The following is a 23,178-nucleotide window of genomic DNA, read 5'->3' on the forward strand; positions in this document are numbered from 1 at the left end:
CCAGGCTTTGTTTAAATTTTAAATTGGGCATATTGATTCTCATTCATCAGGCATTGCCCTGAGAAATGAACCAATGAATGTCTGTCAATTATTTTGTTGAGTAGGATGCATTCTCCATGGCATTGCCTATTCCAGTCAGAGTCAACTTGTCAATCAATCATTATTCTCCTCTTATGCATTTCAGATAAATTCCCTTTAAATTGTATTCTTGGGAATTATCCTGTTGAGTGCAAGATGAAAAGATTAAAGAAATGTATTATTTTTCAGCAACACTCAAAACCGTACTACCAAATGAATGTCTGATAAGAATACACGCATGACCTATGGGTTATTTCTTCTCACTGTCACATAGAAACAGTTAAATCAACTGTAATACAGCTGACATCAGCTAACTTGTCACAGAAGATGAATTAATGCTGGAATTTTTGCTGTGTTTGACTCTGCATTTGGTCACATGTTACTTTACCCATTAGCCAAAGCAGTCGATGAGTGCGACAAAGTTACTGACACAAATGTAGGGTGTTGGTCATTTTCATTATTAAAATCCCTGAAAGCAGTTACCTTCTTGTGTTGGCAGCCTCCAGCCTAACCCATCCATTCTGTTTGGCCTCTAAAATAAGATTTGCAAGATGGCACATACATATGTCCTTTTAGAGCTGTTTTTTTGTTTGTGTTAATGTGTGAGGTTTTGTTTTTATGTCCAGATATTCCAAAAATAATTTTCTCTTTTTTTAATTTGAGGAAATAATTGCCATAAGCAATTAGTTAATTTACCTGTCATTAGATTTAAAACTATACACACATCTTCGCACTGAAGTATCAAATTAACTTGAATAATTAATGGGTTTTGGATACTCGGGCATTGATTTCCTGTAATTATTTATCTGAATGTGAAGCAAGAGCAAAAGAAAAAAAAAGAAAAATCACTGAATAGACAGGTAAACAGACTGATTAAAAAACAGGGTGTATGCTGCAATAAACTGAGCAGAAGTAAATTAGCTGGCTACATACTGAAATTAAGTTAGAAACAAAATAACATTTTAGCTTTACTGAAAGATCTCAAATGTGACATAAATAGTAAAATAATGAACATGTTTGATTGTAAAAGACGTTGCAAAATAAATTTATCTTCAACAAGGGGAGGTGCATATTTGAATATGTAAATATATGTAGGCCTAAATATGTACCATTAATCAGAAAGACCATGACTCAAATGTGAAAATTAACATTTATAAACCACCCTCCACTGCTTCTTTCTAATATACTAAGTCTGATGTATTATTTCAATCTTTACTGCATCACACATAAATTTATTCATTATGGATGCGATTGACTTCGATGAATTCCATCATCAAATGGCACTATTTTCTGTTTTGATGTATTAATTTGCATGAAAAATCTTGTGAATAAACAAACAAAACTTGAATTCAATTGTGTTTTTTGATGTTGCTTTAAAGCAGATAGTGGGAGTCACGAGGAAAATAAAACAGGTGTGATTATTTAATTATTAGGGAAGTGTTAAAAGGTTAGATTCGATAAAGGAAAACATAAAATTAAAGTTAACAAAAAAAATCTGAGAAAATATAAGGAAGGAAAGAAATTAATGTAGAAACTGAAAATGGAAATGAGCTGTAGTGGTATTATTTCATATTTTTATAATTAACACTTCCATCGTACATGCACATTTTAATTGTAAAAAGCTCACAGCTCAGCAAAAAATATATTTGTACTTTCTGAACTTCTAAATTTTCATGGAAGATATTGCTTTAGCATTCTACGAGCTAAAACCTGGACAGTGGGGCTGGCATTTCCCTTAATGAAAATAATTTAAGGGTCAATGTGCAAACCATATTTACATTTCAGTATGCTTTCTTCCTGCGTATTATTATTTGTTCATTATTTATGTAAAATATATACAATCCTTCCATAATAATAAATAAATGCATGCCACATTGCAATGGCAAGAAATGAAACTCTGCTCTCATTTGGAAAAAAAACCGAACACCACGTTAACGTAACAACATGTGGGTGGAATTTTCCCAAGTTCTGAACAATGTGGACATTGGTAAGTCAATTTGCAAAAATAGGACTCTTAATGTCAAGCAAAAGAATCTCATTCTCAACCTAAGGTTTGAATGGTAAAATTAGAATTTTGCTAAAGAGTGGTGAGAAAACTATTCGCATATATTTATATTGCATTAGCGTCTAATCTTGCGTCATTCATATACACTTTGCTATTCTCCCAGAGAGAAACTAGAAGGTGGTAATCCCTGATATAAAAGTCAGACTGGGAATCTGAAGGCTCCAGACCACTGCTTGCTCCTCTGGACCTCCACATTGGCTAGCAGTACCCAACATCTCAGGGCATGGTTCATGAGCAGCGAGATCCTACACACTCCCTCCATAGAGCTTGGCATCAGACATGCAGCAATTTCACCACATCATCATGGCCTATCTCTGACTCACTGAAAATAGTTCCCCACTTCAATTCTGCACTTTAGAGTTTACCAATGCCTTTCATTACAATACTGCTCCTTGGTCACTTTGTGGGCAGGGAACGGTACCAATCTCCTACATTAGAGGAGAGTGCATCTCAGATTTCTTCGGTTGCTTTCTTGGCACTCACTCACTTCTTGACTGCTTGGTTGCTCAAAACATCTTTGTCTTGCCTTGCCTTCTTGGCTTTGCAGACTCATCAGAATTTACAGACTCACAAGACCTTCTGTATTTTTAGTGCAGGCTCGAAGCCAGGCAGTTTGTTGTGATTGTAAGCAGTGATCAGTGAAGAGCGTGGATATGTTGCTGTACTGCATAATACTACATCAATGACACTATGTGTCAGCAGGTTATTCATTTCAACCAAATAGCAATGCCTCAAAATCTAAGGGAGTAATTTTTAGTCAAATGCAAAGGACTGTCATCAGTGCGGGAAGAATGAAATGGTCATGCTTGCTTGAGGCTGTAATCCTTAATCCTTGGCAATGAATGAGCTGCTGAAATGCAAATTGAATCAGCGGAGACATGGTTATGACAATTGCTTCTAGCAGGGACTCCAATTCCAAAAGCTTTCCTGTGCCTGTGAAGAAAGAAAAACAGTACTCCACCCATTTTCCACACTGTGCCAGCATTTTTGTTTTGTTATTGTGCAGTTGACTTTCAGTCCAACATGGCAAGATTCCAACATGGCCTACATGTGAGTGAGAGTTAGGCTCTGCCTATGAAGTGTAACTAATTCCCAATCCTTCGTGTTCTCTTTTGTATCACTGTCCTTATGGTCCTAATGCCCTTTCAGCCTCCTTCTAATACTGAAAACAAAAAATGCTGGAGATCACAGCAGGTCAGGCAGCATCTATGGAGAGAAAACAAGCTAATGTTTCAATTCTAGTTGCCTCTCCATGAATGCTACCTGACCCGCTGTAATCTTCAGCATGTTTTGTTTTCAGTACAGATTCCAGCATCTGCAGTAACTTGCTTCTCCTAACACTGTTAAGCCCTGTTATAGAAATACTAATGTCCCCACTTTACCAGAGTCCATGACTGGAAATTCCCATACACTCTTAGCCCTTCACCCTCCCCATGTAGAGGCCAGAGTTACGTGACCTGCTTGAACTACTGCCCTGCACCCTCAAATCAAAACCTCCGATTCCTGACTTTGCTATGAGATCACATCTTACTATGTCCAATTGCCCCCTATCAATGTCACCATTCTGTCAGTGATCCAGAACAACAAAGCCCATTCCCAGACTTGAATTGCCCGCTTTCCCAGGACTACACGGGATGCCTCCTGAACACTGTCCACCCCAGCATAGCGCCTGCCAGCATGGCAGTCTGACTGATGTAAATGTAACGCCTGGATTGGTTGTATATGACTTACAGGACTGACCATGGCCTGATCCCAAACTGCAAGACTGTATCCTCAGACTCTGGTGGGACTTGAAATATTAACTCGTTTCTCGCTCCACAAATACTGTTGAACGTGCTGAGTTTCTCCATCCTTTTCAGTGCCTGTTTCAGATTTCCAGTATCCACAGCATTTTGCAATTATTCAACTGCTCCCTTTTGACTTTCACACATTGGTTTGTTCGAAGTATTGGGACAGGAGGGTACGGTACCATTGGGATGGGGTCCACCTGAACCAATCTGGGACCAGGATCCTAGCGGAGACGTTAAATAAGTCGGCCAATAGTTAAAAGAGGTGAGGGCTCAGGCGAGATTATTAGAAGTTTCCAGAACAAGTAATAGGACAGAGAGTATGTAAAGGGTAAAGAATCTAATTTCAGGCACAGCAGATAGGAGGCAACTATGAAAGGGGTGCAGTCAACACATCACAGATGGTGTGGTATTTAATGTGTACATTATACAAAACAAGGGAAGTGACCTTGTAACACACAATGAAATTATTGGATGTGATGTTGTGAGCATTAGAGACATGGTTGCAAGAGGATTAGGGCTGGGAGGTAAATATCCAAGGTTATACACCCTATCAAATGGACAGGCAGATGGCAGAGGGGGCGGGGTTGCCATGTTGATAAGAATGGAAATTAAATTGATAATAGGAAGCGACAAAGCGTTGGAAGGGGAAGAAACTGTACAGGTAAATTGACGAAGTGCAAAGGAAAAAGTTACGTACACATCTCACAGCAGTAGTCAGGATGTGGGGCAAGAAAGAAATTGAGAAATAGAAAAGACAGGTAAGAAAAGCACTATTGCAATAATCATGGGGAATTTCAATATGCAGGTTGACTAGGAAAATCAGATTGGTAGCGAATCCCAAGAAAAGGAATTTGTGGAATGTCAGTGAGATGGTTGCGGTAGCAGCTAGAGGTAGAGCCCACTAGGGAACAGGCAATTATGGATTTGGTGATGTGTAATCAGGCAGACTTGATTGGGAACTTAAGGTGAAGGAACCCCTAGGAAGCAGAGACCATAACATGATAGAATTCACCTTGCAGTTTGAGATGGAGAAACTGAAAACAGATATAACGGTGTTACAATTGAGTAAAGATAACAACAAAAACATGAAGGAGGACCTGATCAGAGTTGTTTGGAAGGGGAGGCTAGCAGGCAATCTAGTGGAGCAGCAATAGCAGGAGTTTCTGAGATAATTTGGGAGGCACAGCAAAAAATCATTCCAAGGAAGAAGAAACATACTACGGGGAAGATGAGGCAACCATGAAGTCAGGAACAGCATAAAAGTTAAGAAGTTTACTCCACTACATTATGTAGTGGAGATTATTGGGAAGCCAGAGGAATAGAAGGCCTTTAAAAACCAGCAGTAGACAACATAAAAGCAATAAGGAGGAAGAAGATGAATTATGAGGGTAAACTAGCTAGTAACATAAAAAAAACTTCCAGAATGTTGTTAAATATATAAAAGTTAAGAGAGATGTTAGAATGGACTTGGGCTGCTGGAAAATGAGTCTGGAGAAGTAATGGGGAACAAAGAAATAAGGGAGGAACTGAACAGGTACTTTGCCTCAGTTGTCATGGTGGAAGACATCTGTTGCACACCAGAACTTCGTACAGTCAGGGGGCAGAGGTGAGCGGAGTGGCCATTCCTAAGGAGATGGTCTGAAGTTGGATAAACCACCTGGACCAGATGGACTACACCCCAGGATTCTGAAGGAAATAGCTGAGGAGATTGTGGATGCATTGGTGGCGATCTTTCAGGAATCACTGGAGTCAGGAAGGGTCCTAGAGGACAGGAAATTGACTAACTCCGCTTAAGAAGGGAGGGAGGCAAAAGATAGAAAACTATATCCTGGTCTTGGTTATTAGTAAGATTTTAGAATTCATTACTAAAGATGAGATTTCAGAGTTCTTGGAAGTGCATGGTTAAAAAAGGTTGAGCCAGCATGGCTTTGTCAAAAGGAGGTCATGCCTGACAATTCTTTGAGGAGGCAATAAGACAATTCTTAGAAGAGGTAAAGGAGAGCTGGTGGATGTGATCTATTTGGATTTCCAGAAGGCTTTTAACAAGGTGCTGCACAGGAGGCTGATAAATAAGATAAGAGGGAATGGTTTCAGGGACAAGATACTGGCATGGTTAGAGGATTGGCTGACTGGTAAATGGCAGAGTTGGGACAAAAGGGTCTTTTTCAGGGTGGCAGCCAGTGATTAATGGAGCTCCGCAAGGGTCAGTAACGTGATCCCAAGTATTCATGTTATACATTAATGATCCGGACAAAGGAACTGAGACCATTGTTGCTAAGTTGGCACATGACACAAAGATAGGTGGAGGTACAGGTAGTGTTGAGGAAGTGGGGAGGCTGCAGAAGAACTTGGACAGGCTAGAAGAGTGGACTAAGAAGTGGCAGAGGAATACAATGTGGGAAAGTTGTGAGTTATGCACTTTGGTTGGAAGGATAGAGGTTTAGATTATTTTGTAAAGGGGAAAGACTTCAGAAATCTAAAGCACAAACGGACTTAGCAGTCCAGTTCAACATTCTCTTAAGGTTAACATGCAGGTTCAGTTGGCAGTTAGGAAGGCAAATGCAATGTTAGCATTCATTTTGAGATGGCTAGAATATCGGAACAGAGTCAGACCGCATTTGGAATACTGAAAGCAGGTTTGGGCCCCAAATCTAAGGAAAGATATGTTGGATTTGGAGGGGGGCAAGAGGAGGTTCACAAGAAGGATTGTGGGAATGAAGAGCTTGTCATATGAGGAATGGTTAAAGTGTCTGTGTCTGTACTCATTGGAGTTCAGAAGGATGAGGGAGGATTTCATTGAAATTTACACAATACTGACAGGTCTGGATAGGATGGATGGGGAGAAAATGTTTCCACTAGTTGAGAGACTAGAACCCAAGGGCACAGCCTCAGAGTGAAGGGACGACCTTTTAGAACTGAGGTGAGGACAAATTTATTCAGCCAGAGGGTGGTGAATCTGTGGAACTCATTGCCATATGGGTTGTGGAGGTCAAATCTTTGAGTGCATTTAAGACAGAAAAAAGATAGGTCTTTATTAGCTACAGAAACAAGAGTTATGGGGAACAGGCAAAAGAGTGGGGTGGATGTAGTACAGTGCCATACTGCACTATGACCATCCCATTAGACCCCACAAGCTGCAGCTTCTCCCACTGCACTTTACAATGGCGCAAGTGATAGAGACTGGTAGCAACGAGTCAGTGTTGAAGTCAGTGAGTGAGTACTAAGAAAGCAATGAGAAGATGATAGAGGCTGGCAGCTTGCAAGTAAGTGTAAAATGTTTGAACGCGAACAAACCAAGCTAAAAGCCAAAAGATTACTCCTGTGTATACATAGACATCAACCTAGCAGAAGCCCACAAGGTTTAGGTGTCTCTGAGCTCCAAAATAAAATGCTGAATGGGAAGTGTGTGAGAGTTAGTCTCAGAGCAGACACAATCCAGTGATGCTTGTGCCTTGCTGCTGCAGACTTCCATAGATAAAGGGTGGCAAAGATGGTAACTACAGAGCATGCAGGAATATTGTTGTGAAGAAGCATTTGTATGATAGTTAAAATAAACATGCAGTGAACTGCAGCCACAAGTACTCACTCTCATTTACTTGACATGAATTTGTGGCATTTGGTTTCTCAGGGAGAATATTTGGAACAGACATGTAAGTAAGGTGGGCAGGACTTTAATGAGATACAAATGCATAGAAATATGGAAGTCACTGCTGAATTGCCAGATTCCAAAATCGCCATTGGAGAATTGAGAGAAAATGCAAATGTTTTTCTTGATATTGAGATTCTGTTTTTGTCATTCTTCATTTTTTTCATTTTTCATTCAGTCCATGTTTTGCTATCTTTATCGCTATTTTTCACATACTAGGGAGGGAAAACTTCCACCCTATATATCTGGACTATAAAACTGAAGTTAGTGGTAGGTAAAGAGCTGGATTAATTACTGTAATAACTACGTCTTTAAAAAAATTTGGAAATATAAACTGGGAAAAACAGTTTGGACTGTTGTGCTGCCATGAATGAAACAACTGTTTCTTTATAACACAAAGGAAAACTGGAACTCTATGGTATTCACTCATTGGTTGTACAAGAACCTACAATTTTTGAACAAGCTGAATATAATAATTTTGTGAGACTCAGTGGCACCAGGTTCTTTACTGGGTTGAAAGAAAGCTGCTCAACATCAGTCTTTGGATTGGTTTTGGGTGGTAGTTTGAAACAGAGCCGATTGGAAGGAGCAGTGGCACACATACCTCCAAAAGCTGGCAAGCAAGCCAGATCTCCTTCTCTCTCCATCTGCGAGTGGAAGAAAACCAGCACAAAAATATCTACGAAGACAAACGTCTAACTCAAGCATAAGACAAGGTCCAACTGACCAGTTATCGAATTGAGGATTACGGCTGCAACACAATGTCAAAGCTGTTTGGCCAAAAAATAAGCCATGAGAAAGCCACCACATTCCCTTTCTGCGGTATTGCTCATGGTCAACAGACTTTGTGTGCTTTTGCCTATATTTTCAACTTAAGAACACATTTTTCCACTTAGTAAAGAATACTTTGTTATAATAATATGTATGCTTTGGTTTCTAGTTCATTGATGAATCCTGGCAATATGTTTCTTTTATGTTAGATCATGTTCAGTGTTACTAAAATGACATTCAAATGCAGTATCACTCCCTGCCCAAAAGCAACCCATTGTGCTAAAGCTGCTGGGCTACTCACTTGGCATGGACATTGCCTTGCCAATCGTTGTAGGTGGTTCGCATTGGCCTATTAAAGGCCTCAACATTCCCAAGGAAGTGCAGGCAGTTTTGCATCTTCCCAGTCATATTCCATACCCCCCTGTAAATACAGGGTTGGAACAGGTTTCATCAGTGGAGGCACACTGTGTGTTACATTTAAAGAGCTTTGTGCCTTCAAACCTGTCAGTGGGATGCCGTGAAATTTTGTACATTGGTTCATTTGGCTGTAGTACTATTTAAAGAAAATTGTTACTGTTAGGTAATCCCAAGAATAAATACTGCAATGAAAGTCAAAAGTGGAAGGAGAATTTCAACATGTATATAAAATGGATAGTAACCATTACTGGGCAAATTTTGCTCTGTAAAGAAAAATCACAATGCAGCATCATTACAAAAATAATAAAGTGAAAATAACTAAACAGAATATTTTAAGCCAAGTAATCATATTAATTTACATATTCTGGTTGCTGCTAATGTCAGTTGCATTTCCTTGAGTGAATAGGGATCTGTCTGGTTTTCTCGAATGTTCGATCATTTTAATACACTTTGCCTAGATAGCTCCATTTACAGAATTGATGGCTGCAGATGTGTTCAAACCACAAGTAATTATCTCAATGTTATAATCCTGCTAATTTACAAAATCAGATAATTACATCATTTTTTAAAAGAAAACACAGATTATGGAGTAAATGTTTGAGAGTTATCACCCACATCCAATGTGACATTTTGTGTTTAATGAGAGTTAGCAAAATACCACATGAATCTCAATTAATGAGCTTCTTTGACAGAATATATTTACAGTGTAATTCTTTTGAAATGAGATTTTCCATCAGCATCCATAATCTATGACAGTTTGAAATATGAAGCATCTTTATTAAGGTAGCTTAAAAAAAACATGTAGCTTGCGTTGTTAGAATTCTAATACAATTACAATATTTGTGTTATTAAGAATTTAATGCTATGTCAACTCTTTAAATTCAATTATCTGTCCAATATTTAAAACATGGACCTAGAGCCTCATTTATAACAACTATAAAATTAACTTAGTTGTATTTTGTTACAAATGATACACCTTCATGATTTTTGTATTTACTACTTGATTTCCTATTATGTTTCTGTTGCATGTTGTTATGTACAAATAAAAATCTCAGAATTCAAATACAAAATAGTAATGACTTAACACAATGGACCAATACTTTGTCTATGTGCATTCTGTTGCATGAATGCCACACATTTTTGAAGAGGAAATCTGATGTTTTACCACATTCCTGATGCTACACATTTTTATATTGATTATAATGAGGTTAGGCAGGCGGACCTCATAGAACATGAATTCCCTGATTGGGGCTGTTAACCTGGTCCAATCAGAGAACTCTGGTTGACAGATATAGACAGGAGTGCCAGAGGTTCTGCTCATTCTGAGAGCTGGCTTTGAGGAAGCTGGATCAGTGTTGAGGATGCGCCACATGTAAATAAAGGGTGACTTGGTGATGGGAAACCAGCCTCTGTGTAGTCATTTCAATTTTCTTCTGGCCCTTTTTTTTTGCAGTCTGAGTGTCTAGTGTGAAAATGCAAACCTCCCTGAAGTTGGATTCCCCTTTCTAAAATGGAGGAATGAAAATAGGATTGCCTCTCACTCACCCTTTTTGCATGGTTATGTGGGGACTTGGGGAAACCTTTCATAACTTTACGAGGTTTGAGAGTTCATGAAGATAATTAAAAACCTGCTCAGCAGTCTGAAAGACATTCTGAAAGACACGGGCAAAGCATTTTCGTACTTTCAAATGCCACGATTAGGTATTATATCAGAATGTTTTAATGCAGTGATTTATCACACGGATTTGTCCTTTAAAGGTAAGTTGACCCTGACATTTACAAACCTTGTCATATTTTAATGTGCATTACAGTGCTCCTAATGCTGAAAGCACTGAAACTTCGTGAAAAAATATACAAAATGCCCTGTCAGCCTGTTCTGACATTTTTTTTCTGCTGTGATTTAAATAGCTCCAACTGATAAAGGGAAAAAAACTGCTTTGACACTTAGAAAAAAAACCCACCTGATCCCTAACATTGATTGACAGCCATGCTGAAATGAAATTTATATGAGAACTGGCAATTCTTTCCTTTCCATATAATAACTTGTTATTTGGACAGCTGTGACAATAAGGTGGCATGAACAATCTGAGAGGTGGGCATATTCTGACAGGCAGTGATGGGTTGAGGGTTGAGGGTGGTGAGGGATAATATTATGGGAGGCTGTGTAGGAAAATGAAGGTTGGGCCTTCTAACTGGCAATGCCTCCATATCCACAGTTTCACCCACACTGATTCACATCCCCAAGTGTACAGCGAAATTCCTGCCGGAAAGATGTGCGAAGGTACACAAGTGGCAGCTACGTGGTTTGCTGCAAAAATTCACACATCATGTTTTTTTCCAAACCCAGAGGAAGTTTTGGCCCCTTTGACAAGTATATGAGAAAAGGATAATTAGCTGTTGAAGCACAAAGCACATACTCATGGAGTACGTCATGAACAGAAGAGAAAATTAAGAATTCTGTAAGAGCGAAACCTTCTGGTAAGTAATCAATGAAAAGACCTCAAACTGAAATTTAGTTGAAGTTACAAAAAAAACAACATAAAATGGTTAAACCAGATGAAACTGCAGGCCAACAACCAGCTATTGCTAATTTTTGCAATTTTAATTCTTACATCTTATTCTCGTTCTCCTTTTGAGCTTTAGGGGAACTGGTAGTTTTCTAATCAACCTGTTCAGAGATGTTGGTACACACTTCTGGAGCAGGTGGGACTTGAACCTAGACCTGGATTCTTAATCTGTAAACACTGATTTAAACTCAAGTGATTGTGTTTTGATAAAGTGAAAATGAACCAATTATTTAATCAGTAGTAATATTATTCATATTCACGGTTGCTGCTGTGATTGGATTATTGTTTTCTCCAAAGCAGTAAATGATAGAGAAATAGAACAGCATTTCATTATCCAACAATAAGAACTCTACCTACTGAAAACAACAATGCTGGAGATCACAGTGGTCAGACAGATTCCAGCATCTGCAGTAATTTGCTCCTAAACTGTCCTTACTGTATTGACCCCAATGACCCTTTTACTACAAGCCAGGAGAGTGAATAACCTTATGTACAGAATGACCCCCATATGGAGATGAAGTTTATGAATGAACAATAACATAATAAGCTGATCATATAAGAGATAGCAACAATATTTGAGAAGTCACTGATGGTAATGCTGGCATTGGTGTCAACAGTCAACAGAAACTAGAGGCAGCCTAATCCTAGCACTGCAAGGAGATGGAGCAGACCTCCATTTCTCTCAGAACAGGTGATGGAAATAGCAGGAAAGGAAGTCACCGAAGAAGGTGATGGTCAGCCAACAAAGGCTATTCTGGACAGTGGTTTGCTGTTGCAAAATAAAGCTATAGAGAACGAAGCCAGCACTCAAGTAGCCCATTCATTGAAAGCTGAAACTTTGGAACTTCCCATATTTTTGGACTCAGCAGACACTGTTCCTGAAAATCCACCTGTCTCTGTGGAGGACAATCTGCCCTTATATGAAAGAGATATGGACAAATTAAAACTGTCCACTGATTGCACAGAATCCTTCAAGGAAATGCAGCAGCAGAAAGCTTAGTCATAATTAGCTGAATAAGCTCTGCCCAGAGTAAATGATCAGGTCATGGCTGGGAAGCAAGACAACAACTTTTTATGTGTTCAATCATCAATAAAAGCAAGTGAAGCTTCAAAATTTCTACAACCAGTAAAGTGACTGTAGAACCTGGAACATCAAGACTGATGGAGTTAGAAAGAGATCTGCAATCATGCAGGGAGGATAACTGATAGTTTCCAAATTAATTCAAGACCACTGAAACTTAAGTCAGGGTGAATGATTCCATATCTACACAGGCAGAAGTCAACCGCATGAAACAAATCCTTATAATCTTGCACAAAGAACACTCACATGTGCTTGACATGATTAGAGAAAAATAAACTTTAATCCTCAGCAAAGGTCCACCAAGAAGAAGTGCAACTCAGTGTAGTTAAGAAGCTAGCTGGAGGAAAAAGAAATCCTTAAGTTCAAAGTTACATAGTTGACAGTAGGCTGCTGCAAGAGAAACCAAGCAAGCTATGGAAGCACTAGAAATGTTTTTTTCAGCAATGTTTCCAATATCAGCAATATATCCAATATTGAGACACAGATTACCTTCAGCAAGTTTGAAGTTAAACGTAGGAATAACTGAACAGCTCAGAACCCAACAGAATTGGACCAGTCTAACTATCTCAGTGAGACAACAGAACTAAAAATCTAGTTGTTAGCAAAGAGCGCAAGTAAGCCTTACAATCTGAATGAGAAGCTTGCAGAACACTTACAAAAGTCTTGTAGTCAAGCAACTAGTTTTCTCAACCATGTGACACACCAGAGAGATGTATTCATGGAGAAAAGAAAAGCTGTATTGTTTTAGAATTGTCCAAGTTCCTTGGCAAATAGCTAACTGAAAAGAACTGCTCAGTTAATGAGTGATGATCTAGTCTTTGAAAATGAAATATTGAACAAGAATCTTCATTGCCTTAATTTCAGAGGTCAGCTGCTGCATGAAGTAAACCTTTCAAGTAGACATGTAGATCAGATGCTGCACAGGAATTTTCTATTGATTCTGCTCTCGCAATTTATTTTGTTGTCCATGATGGGGAGTCCCATTTTCTCATGAAGTCTCTGCGGTATCATTACCTCAGCAGCCTTACTCCATAGCATTCATTCAACTAAGAATAAAGGAACAGGGCTATTCCATTCAGTTCATTGAGCCTGCTCTGCCATGTGCACAATCATCATTGACCATTTTTTCTCACATTATCCCCATGTCCATTTACATTGATATTTACAAACCTGTCAATCTTCACTTTAAATATACTTATTGATTATGCTTCCAAATCCCTCTGGGGTATAGAATTCCAAAAATTCACTACTTTAAAGGTGGAAGAAATAATTGCTTCACCTCAGTTCACCTTATCTTGAAAATGTGTACCCTGGTCCTGAGGAAACATTGAACTTGCATTTGCCCTACGTATTACTTCCAATATTTTGTAGGTTTCAATTAGATCACTTCTCATACTTTGAAACTCCAGAGAATACAAGCCCAGTTTCCCCAATTTCTCTTCAGTTTAGTGCAACCTCAAGAGAATAAGCCTGTGAACCTTCAATTATTATAATAATGATAAGTTTCTTAAGGTAAGGGGAACAAAACCACACACTACTCAGGTGTAGTCTACCCAAGTTTCTAAAAAAATAAAACAAGAGTTTAATTCTTGCAATGTATCATTAGCATTTCTAATTGTTTGTTACAGTTTCATGTTCGTCTTCAGCGACTTATCGATGAGAAAATCCAGGTTCCTTTTTATACGTTCACTCCCAAACTCTTATCAATTATAAATATTTTGCACATCTACTCCCCTTATCAAAGTAGATAGTCTCATGTTTTTCCAACATTGTATTCCATCTGTCATGTTCTTGCCCATTCTCAAGGTTCAACTTTTCTTGCAGTCACTTTGCACTTTCCTCACAGCACACATTCTATCGAACTATGTGTCTCAAACTTAGACATATATTTTGCCACGATTTCCAAATTATGAATATATATCATCAACAGATTGGGCCCAAATACTGCTCGTTGTGGCACTATACAAGTTACAGCCTGCAAACACAAGAACATTTTGTCAACTCTTGCTCTCAGCTAATGACCTGTTAGCTAATCCTTAATTCATGCCAGCTATATGTTATTTCCTATCTCACGTGCTTTAGTTTTGCTAGGAGTTATCAAATTGATCTGAAAATCCAAATAAACTATGCTCATGCCTTTGTAATGTTCAAAAAACACCAACAGGTTTACTAGACACAATTTCCCATTCAGGATTCCATGCTAATAACAATGTCTAATTAAATTATTATTGTTGAAATATTCACTTATGACATTCTTAATAATACCGATGAACATTTTCCTAGCTATTGATGTAAGACTAATAGATCTCTCCCCCTCTCTTTGAAATAGTGGGGTGACACTTGTTACTTTCAATCAGAGGGAACCAATTCCAATCATAGAATCATAGAAACCCTACAGTATGGGAGCAGGCCACTTGATCCATCAAGTCCATACTGACTCTCCAAAGAGCATCCCACCCAGACCTAAACTCTACCTTATGCCTGTAACCGTGCATTTCCCATGGCTAACCCACCCACCCTGCACATCCTTAGATATTATAGGCAATTTAGCATGGCCAATCTACCTAACCTACATATCCCTGGACACTATGGGAAATTTAGCATGGCCAGTCCACCTAACCTACATATCCCTGAACACTGTGGGCAATTTAGCATGGCCAATCCACCCAACCTACATATTCCTGGACACTGTGGGCAATTTAGCATGGCCAATCCACTTAACTGGCACATCTTTGGACTTTGGGAAGAAACTGGAGCACCCAGTGGAAACGCAAACAGACATGAGGCGGATGAGCAAATTCCACACAGTCATCTGAGTGTGGAATCAAACTCGGGTTCCGGTCACTGTGACGCATCAGTGCTGACCACTGAGGCACTGAGAGATGGTCATTAATGCATCCACACCCTCTATTGCTGCTCCTTTAAAATTTATGGGATGTCAAATATCAGGTCTTGGGGATTTATCAAGCCTAAACCCCATTAATTTCTCTAACATGACTTTCTTACTAATACTAATTTATTTCAATTCATCATTCTTCCTCTACTCTTGAATCTCTAATTCTGGGAAATTTCTTATAACCTCCTCGGTGAAGACAAACTACAAAATAATCATTTAGATTCTCTGCCATGTCTCTATTCCCCATGATAAATTCACGTGACTCCACTAATTTCCTTGTCCTAAGGCTGAGATAAATAAATTTTAATCAGTCAGGGAATCAAGGGTTACGGGGAAAATGCAGAAAATGGATGAGAGGAATGACAGATCAATCATGATCCTATTAAAGGTCAGAGAAGGCTCAAGGGGTCGAAAGACATATTTCTGTTCTTATTTCTTATGGGCTTATGTTCATATAGAACAATTTTGAAGTATCCTGCTCCCTCTGATGGAGACTCTCCACTGCTGTCCTTGTCTTTAATTCCTTCTTTGCTTACACAGTTGAATGTGGTGCATTCCTCACCATATGCCCGCCTATCTCTTTAAGCAACTGGGCCAACACAGCTCTGTAAATTTGCTCTGATGGAAAGTGCAAATTGTTACATGACAGGGCATTCTCAGAGTGTTGGTCCTCATCTGAAGTCTCCTTGGATTCATTCTCCTCTCCTCATTTGTGGGAGATGAAAGACATGAGTTAACGGTGAACTTAAGTGAAATTGGATTTTTAAAAATTCATTCATGGGACGTGGGCATTGCTGGCTGGCCGGCATTTATTGCCTATCCCTAGCTGCCCTTGAGAAGGTGGTGTGAGCTGCCTTCTTGAATTGCTGCAGTCTACCTACTGTGGGATGACCCACAATGCTGTTAGGGAGGGAATTCCAAGATTTTAACCCAGCCACAATGAAAGAACAGTGATATATTTCTAAGTCAGGATGGTGAATGGCTTGAAAGGGAACTTGGAATGGAACCATGGTGGTGTCCCCATGAATCTATTGCCCATATTTTTGTTTTTCTAGATAGACTGAAAAATCAAAAATGGTGCTGAACATTGGGCAATCGTCAGTGAACATCCACAGTTCTGATATTACGATGGAGAGAAGGTTGTCAATGAGGCAGCTGAAGATGGTGGGCCTAGGACACTACCCTGAGGAATGTCTGAAGAGATCTCTGGAGCTGAGATGACTGACATTCAAAAGCCACAACCAGCTTCCTATGTGCCAGGTATGACACCAACCAATGGAGACATTGTCTCCCAATGCTCATTGATTCCAGTATTTATAGGGCTCGTTGATACCACACTTGGTTGAATGTGGCCTGGATGATAAGGACTGTCACTCTCACCTCACCTCTGGAATTCAGTTCTTTTGATCACATTTGAACCAAAGTCGTAAGGAAATCAGGAGCTGAATGGCCCTGGCGGAATCTAAACTGGGCGTCATTGTGTAGATTATTGCTGAGCAGGTGCTGCTTGATAGCACTGTTCATGACACCTTTCATCACTTTACTAATAACTGAGAGTGAACTAATGGGATGGTAATTGGCTGGGTTGGATTTGTCCTGCTTTGTGTATACAGGACATACTTGGGCAATTTTCCACATTGTCAGGTAGATGCCAATGTTGTGAATATACTGGAAAAGCTTGGCTAGGAGAGCAGCAAGTTCTGGAGCATGCGTCTTGAGTATTATTGCTGGAATGTTGTCAGGGCCCATAGCCTTTGCAGTATGCAATGCCTCCAACCATGTCTTGATATCATGTGGAGTGAATCGAATTGGCTGAAGACTGGTATCTGTGATCCTGGGGACTACTGGAGGAGGCTGAGAGGGATCATCTACTTGGCTGAAGATTGCTGCAAACATTTCAGCCTTATCTTTTGCACTGATGTGCTAGGCTCTTCCATCATTGAGTATGGGGATATTTTTAGCGTCTCCTCCTCCAGTGAGTTGTTTAATAGTCCACCACCATTCACGACTCAGGATTAATGGGAATGTGTAGGAATTAGAGTTGAGGTTAAAATCAGATTAGCCATGATCTTACTGGAGATGAAGTTGGCTCAAAGGGCTGTGGAACCTACTTCTATTCCTTGTTTGTATGTTCATATATATATGATTCTATCCTCAATGACAGGATGAAAGTTAATTTCTTGACTGCGATCAAAGTAGTTTTCTGCAACAAGATATCACTGAACCAACAACCCGGGGGTGCTGCGCTAGATTTAGCTACCAGCCTAACGCTGCATGTACATTTATCTATAGCAATCATAACATGAAGGGAGAAAAGCAAACCATCTTCCAAGGCTCTTGATTCTAGAACGGCTGCCTTTAATCCGATGAGACAGAAAATGTCCACAGTAAACTCGATAAATTTATTAATGGACAAAACATCTGAAGATTAGTAGAAGGTGTTCAAAATAGATGAGAGTATGACAGAACAATTTTTTATCCATAAGAGGCAACAGCTCTGCTTGCCAAAGAGATATTCATTAGAGAGGTAGGGAAACAAAAAATAAAACTAAAAGAGTTAGCATATAAAAATGAACACAAAAGCACACATTCTGATAACTGGAAGAGGTACAAAGAACAATAAAGGTGAAAAAAAATGTAAGAGTTCCAAAAAAATGGAGTATGAAAATAAATTTGTCAGGGATGATAGTCAAGAATAACAAGTATAAAGTGACAGGACATCTTATTAAAAATGAATTAATCTGTCTGTGCAACATGTCTACCATGAATATAATAAAATAGAGGAGCTGGATTCAATCATGCATCAGGGAGCACTAGATACAGGAGAAAATGGGCATAGAAAAGTCAAATTAGGAACAGAACAATTTGAAGGATCATGATAAACACTGATGAGACTATATCTGAGAAAAAGAGATGCTATTAACGTTTCTCATCTTCCATTCATTGGGACAGACTCAAGAATGCTATATTTTAAAGGGATTGATTGATTACAATATTATCATAAATGAAAATAAATAAACGGCAGATTGATAAACAATTCCTATGTGTCAATATTTACAAGTAGAGAAAGACAGCAGCGTATTGGATATCCCAAAGACACTAACAATGAATCAGAGATGTGGACCTTCCAGAATTAACATAAGGAGTTCACCTAAGGAGAGACAACTTCACAACTTCAGTGATGCTAAAGAATAACAAAACCCCCGAGGACCAGATAGTTTTGAAACTCAGGAACTAAATGGAGTAGGTGAGAACACTGCAGAGATCCTAACTCTGTATGTCAAAGTTTATGTGATATGGCAACCCTTTAGATCAGAAAATTGTGCATATCATTCCACTGTTTCGGTAATGTGTGGAGAAACCAGTTAGTCTAACATCTATTGTCCAGAATATATTAGTCTATAATTCAGGTTAGACTGCCTATCATCTTCAATTTTCTGCTGATCGGGGAGAGTCAATATGGATTTGAGAAAGGATTTGGCATCGAGAACCTGATTGAATTGTTTGAGAAGGTAATAAGAGTAGATGACAAGGAATTATTTGTGGATTGTATTTGTTAGCCTTTCCAGAAGGCATTTGATAAAGTCTCTCAGAAAATCTGTTAACTGTAGTTAAATATCATGAAATTAAATGTAGACTATTGAACCTGTTAGAAAATTAGTTGAGTGGCAGGAGGCAGAGAATCTGAATAATCTATTGGAAGGAATGGATAGATGGTCTCTCAAAATAATGAAAAGGAACTGATAAGGCAAGTAGAGGGTAACTGTTCAGCTCACCCAGGGAGCCTACGAATAGGTGATGTGACCTTACAAATAGGATCCACCCCTTCAAAAGTGATTTTCAGAAACATTCTACGTGTCTTTTCTTAAATATATGTTTACTATTTGCTTCAAGCACTCCTTATGTGGCAAATTCCATATTTTAACTGTGATTTGTGTAAAGAAATGATAAATGTTTAGAATTCTCTTCCACAAAATTCGATTGATTTTCAATCTAAGAATGACAGAATTTTGTTAACTGAAGATAGTAAGAGAAATGGGACAAAGGAGGGGATACAGAATTATAAATTAACCATGATCTCATTGAATGGCAGAGCAGGCTTGAGGAGTTAAATGGTCTATTTTTTTTTCCCTATGTCCCAGTGTAAATGAATAGTTTCCACAATTACTATGCAAGTGGGTAGCTGCAGAGGATGCTTCTGAACGGTTTCTTTCAGCTCAACCAGAAGTTTGTTTTTCTTTCATAAGTGATTTTTCCTAATGTATAAGTTAATTTTAAACCCATACAGTTTGATTTTGAAAAAATATATTATTTCAGCATCTTGGAACACCCTGAAATTTTACGGATGCAAAAGGATGATTTATTTCCTGTATGCACTGGAGAAATGACATTTACCTTTCACGATATGTGAAAAAAAGTGCTGATCAACCCAATTTATTTGATTGTATGATTACCATAAATTTTGATGACATCATGTTATTTTCTATGTACTAAAAATAGAGAGATTCCTCATTGCAACAGTGGAGCTTTTCTTCGTGGGGGAATGATTTTTTTGGATTAAATGAATGCAAAAAACAGGATCAAATACTGAATGACGATCACGTACTGAACTCTTAATAATCCTCAAGTGCTGCTTTCTAAGATACTGGTTGATTCTGGTCTCATAAACATTAGAAAACTGAACCGATATGACATTTGGTGCTTAAATTCAGCAACCATCGGCTAAATTTTCCCATTTCAAGGCTGTTTTCTTTGGAGGGGTGGGGTTGGTTTCATGAATGGTTTTCTGTTATGGCTCACTGCAAGTTTTCTCATGCAATCTTCCACTGCTTACCTCATTAGTTATATATCCAGGTCCAACATTCATCTCGTGCAATCATGCCGCTACAGAGGTGGAACTGCTTGCCACAACAATGCATCACTTCAAAAGCTGCAAGCCAGGAATTGACCTTCATAGCCCGCTGCTCCAGCATTTTTTGGAAAGGATATGCTCCAGAAATGGAAGATGGCAGCCCATGTCAATCAAAAGGACCTGGAGGTTCTAGTGGATGGTATGATGGTATGGACAGGCAAAGAAGGCTATGATATTAGATCTAGGCAGTCTGGTCACTGATGGTGGCCTATGTCAGTGCTTTTCAAACAACAGAAGAAATGCCCAACAGTTTCAGAGGAATGTTAATGATCTTCTGTTTTCCACAAGGGTAAGTGCCACCATCTTCTCTGCCACTGCACAGTAACAGCACCAAGGTTAATGGTCCACAATCTTCATGACTGCATACAGCGTCTCCAATCAAAGGCTCATCCACCTCATACTAGTACTTCTTTCTGCATCACCATCTCTGGTGCTCCTGCATCATCACTCACACTTCTTCCATCCATTTTTATCTCACTCAATCCATCCTTTTGGCTCAATGCAGGATAAAATGCATCATAACTGGGCAGAGGTGTCAAAGATTGGTGCCAGTTTGGTTAACATTTGGCCTCTTCAGCAAAAGAACCTCAAGGTGGCTGGAGAGAACAAGATCACTGAGGGAGGGCACCAAAACCTCTATATTGAGGCAATCCAATAAACCTCATTATGTTGTGCTGCACAGCTCTCCCATTAGTACTTCTGTTAACTTTTTCAGAGTATACTCAAGTTTCTACCCTTATTGCACAACTAACAGCCACATTTCCTCTTAGGCAGGCACCAGCATCACCCACACAGCAACTATCTGGAAGAGATCAGTTCTTCAGGGCATCAGCTCCTCCTTTACCTTTGAGAAAAAAGCATGACAAGGTTTCTTCCTGCATGTGCAACCAGCTCAGAGACTTCACTTTGGTAGTTCCTTTATTTAGATTAGCTTCAGGAGCACAATCTGGAGAGCACATCACTGGCACATCTCCACAACTGATTGAAATAGAAATGGCCCAGGTCACTGGCACTCAGATGATTGTGAAAGATCAACTACCTACTCAGGTGCAGGCAGAAGATGGTGTTATAGTGTCAGTCATTAATAATTTAATCACAATGCACAGACAGACATAGGAATAGCAGGAAGGTTTGTCAAAGATACTCAGTAAACACTATCGAAGGTTGGAGGAGTTCACCAATATTGTCAGTATTGTGCTGACTTCTACATGCATGTGTTTGACTGCCTCCCTGGGCAGGCTGGTGGCTGCAATGGAAAGCCAGCTCCACCAGAATGCTTAGTGACTGTCATAAATGCATGCATCCTGCAGCCAATGATGGTCAGCATCAGGGACAAGGCAAGACGGTAAACTTCACTCTTCACTCCAGCTTCACTCCAACTTCACTCCAGTTGCCTGTCCTCTCAAGGAGACACATCAGTACCAGCCGGCCCCCAGATTGAAGATGAACCACACACAGGACCCAAAGAGGTTTCTTCCCAGGACACTCCAGAGGTGCCTGGCTCCTCAATTTCCACACTGTCTCTGATGCCTGACCATACAGAAATTGCAGCCAAGGAGGATGTGCCTGCAGGACACTCTCAGAATGTCTTGGACCTCTAGCCACAAATACCCCGAGGATGTCACCCCAAAGTTCCCAGGCAAAAAAGATCAACTACAAAACTGGATCCCTCCACTCAGCTGCAGACCACAGAACTTAACATAGACATAGAGGGAGTGAAAAGGAAAAAAAATAAACTGAGGGCAATTGGTAGCACAGGTGACACATCATTGGAAATACGCTTTAACCTCTGTAAGTATATATGCACTTTCAATCATTGCATGCCTGATTGATTCATTTTAGCTGGAGAACCTGGTTGAATGCCTACCATGTTAGAGTTAAGCAGCCTCCTCATACATCCCAAGGAGGACAGAAGTTATATTTGTGAGGCATTGCTCATCTCTGAGAAGCATCCTGGATAGCAGCAGATCCTTGATAAACAAATCAATTGTGTAATACATAATCAGCTTTTCAGGGCTAGAGATTTCTCAGCAGATGTTAGTAAACTAGTATACTAGTTATATCTTGGTTATATCTCATTTAACAAGGTGTACATTTTTCAAAAGCTTTTCTTTATGATGAGTGTAAGATCGTCATTGGTACAATGACTTCTAATTATATACAATCTGTGGTGATTTCAATACTGCATATTACACAGAGCATAGAATAACTGACAGAAACTTTAACTGTGCTCTGTCAAGAGCCAGAAGTTGCTGTCTGTTTCTGAGGAGTAATGAAGGTGCATGTGACAGCTTCACCATCATTAATACTGCAATGTCCAGGCTATTAATGATTTTCAGCAGTGAACTACTTACCTTGTTAATAAGTTCTCCTATCATTCCATTCCATTTTCCATTATTTTGTAATCTACCATGTTGATTATCAGGAGCTTGATAAATTTGATATTTAAAGCCAAGGTGCTCAGACAAAGCATTCAGAACATCTATTGAAAATCCACAGAATTCTTTAGGTTGGCCAAATATGTTCTCTGACATCATAACAAATGGAGGCACCTGGAAAGATTAAGAGAAAACATCAAATTAAAGCTGAGCCTCTGAAAACATGGCCCAATTTTCTGGAGATAAGACCAAATACTAGTTTTGTAGTGAAATCAACAATAAAATTATCGAATTATAAAATTATACAATTTATCAGGAATATTTTAGATATAAGATTTTGTTTTTTTTAATGTACATCTATGAAATAATCCTAACGCTATTGTAGAAAATGTACGTTATAAGCTTTCATAGATTTATTGAGGAAAATATTTCTTAAAAATGCCAGATTAAATCACACTACACTTGAAAACTGAATCAGTGCATTTGATGCATTCAATGTTCACCTTGTTTAGTCTAACAACCAGATGGCATACCTGCAATAGCATAGTGATATAACTCCTATATAGTACTATGTATA

General features: G+C 39.1%; 1 protein-coding gene across 1 annotated transcript in view; it reads right to left on the bottom strand.

The window, feature by feature from the left end:
* LOC109911032 (glutamate receptor ionotropic, delta-2-like) overlaps positions 1 to 23,178 on the bottom strand; it is a 477,476-nt gene that overhangs the window by 100,222 nt on the left and 354,076 nt on the right. The window contains exon 10 of the mRNA XM_048603965.1: positions 22,578 to 22,775. Within this exon, the coding sequence (XP_048459922.1) occupies positions 22,578 to 22,775 (198 nt within the window). The remainder of the gene's footprint in view (positions 1 to 22,577; positions 22,776 to 23,178) is intronic.

This window comes from Rhincodon typus, chromosome 12 (genome assembly GCF_021869965.1).
Source record: "Rhincodon typus isolate 14 chromosome 12, sRhiTyp1.1, whole genome shotgun sequence".
Taxonomy (NCBI): domain Eukaryota; kingdom Metazoa; phylum Chordata; class Chondrichthyes; order Orectolobiformes; family Rhincodontidae; genus Rhincodon; species Rhincodon typus.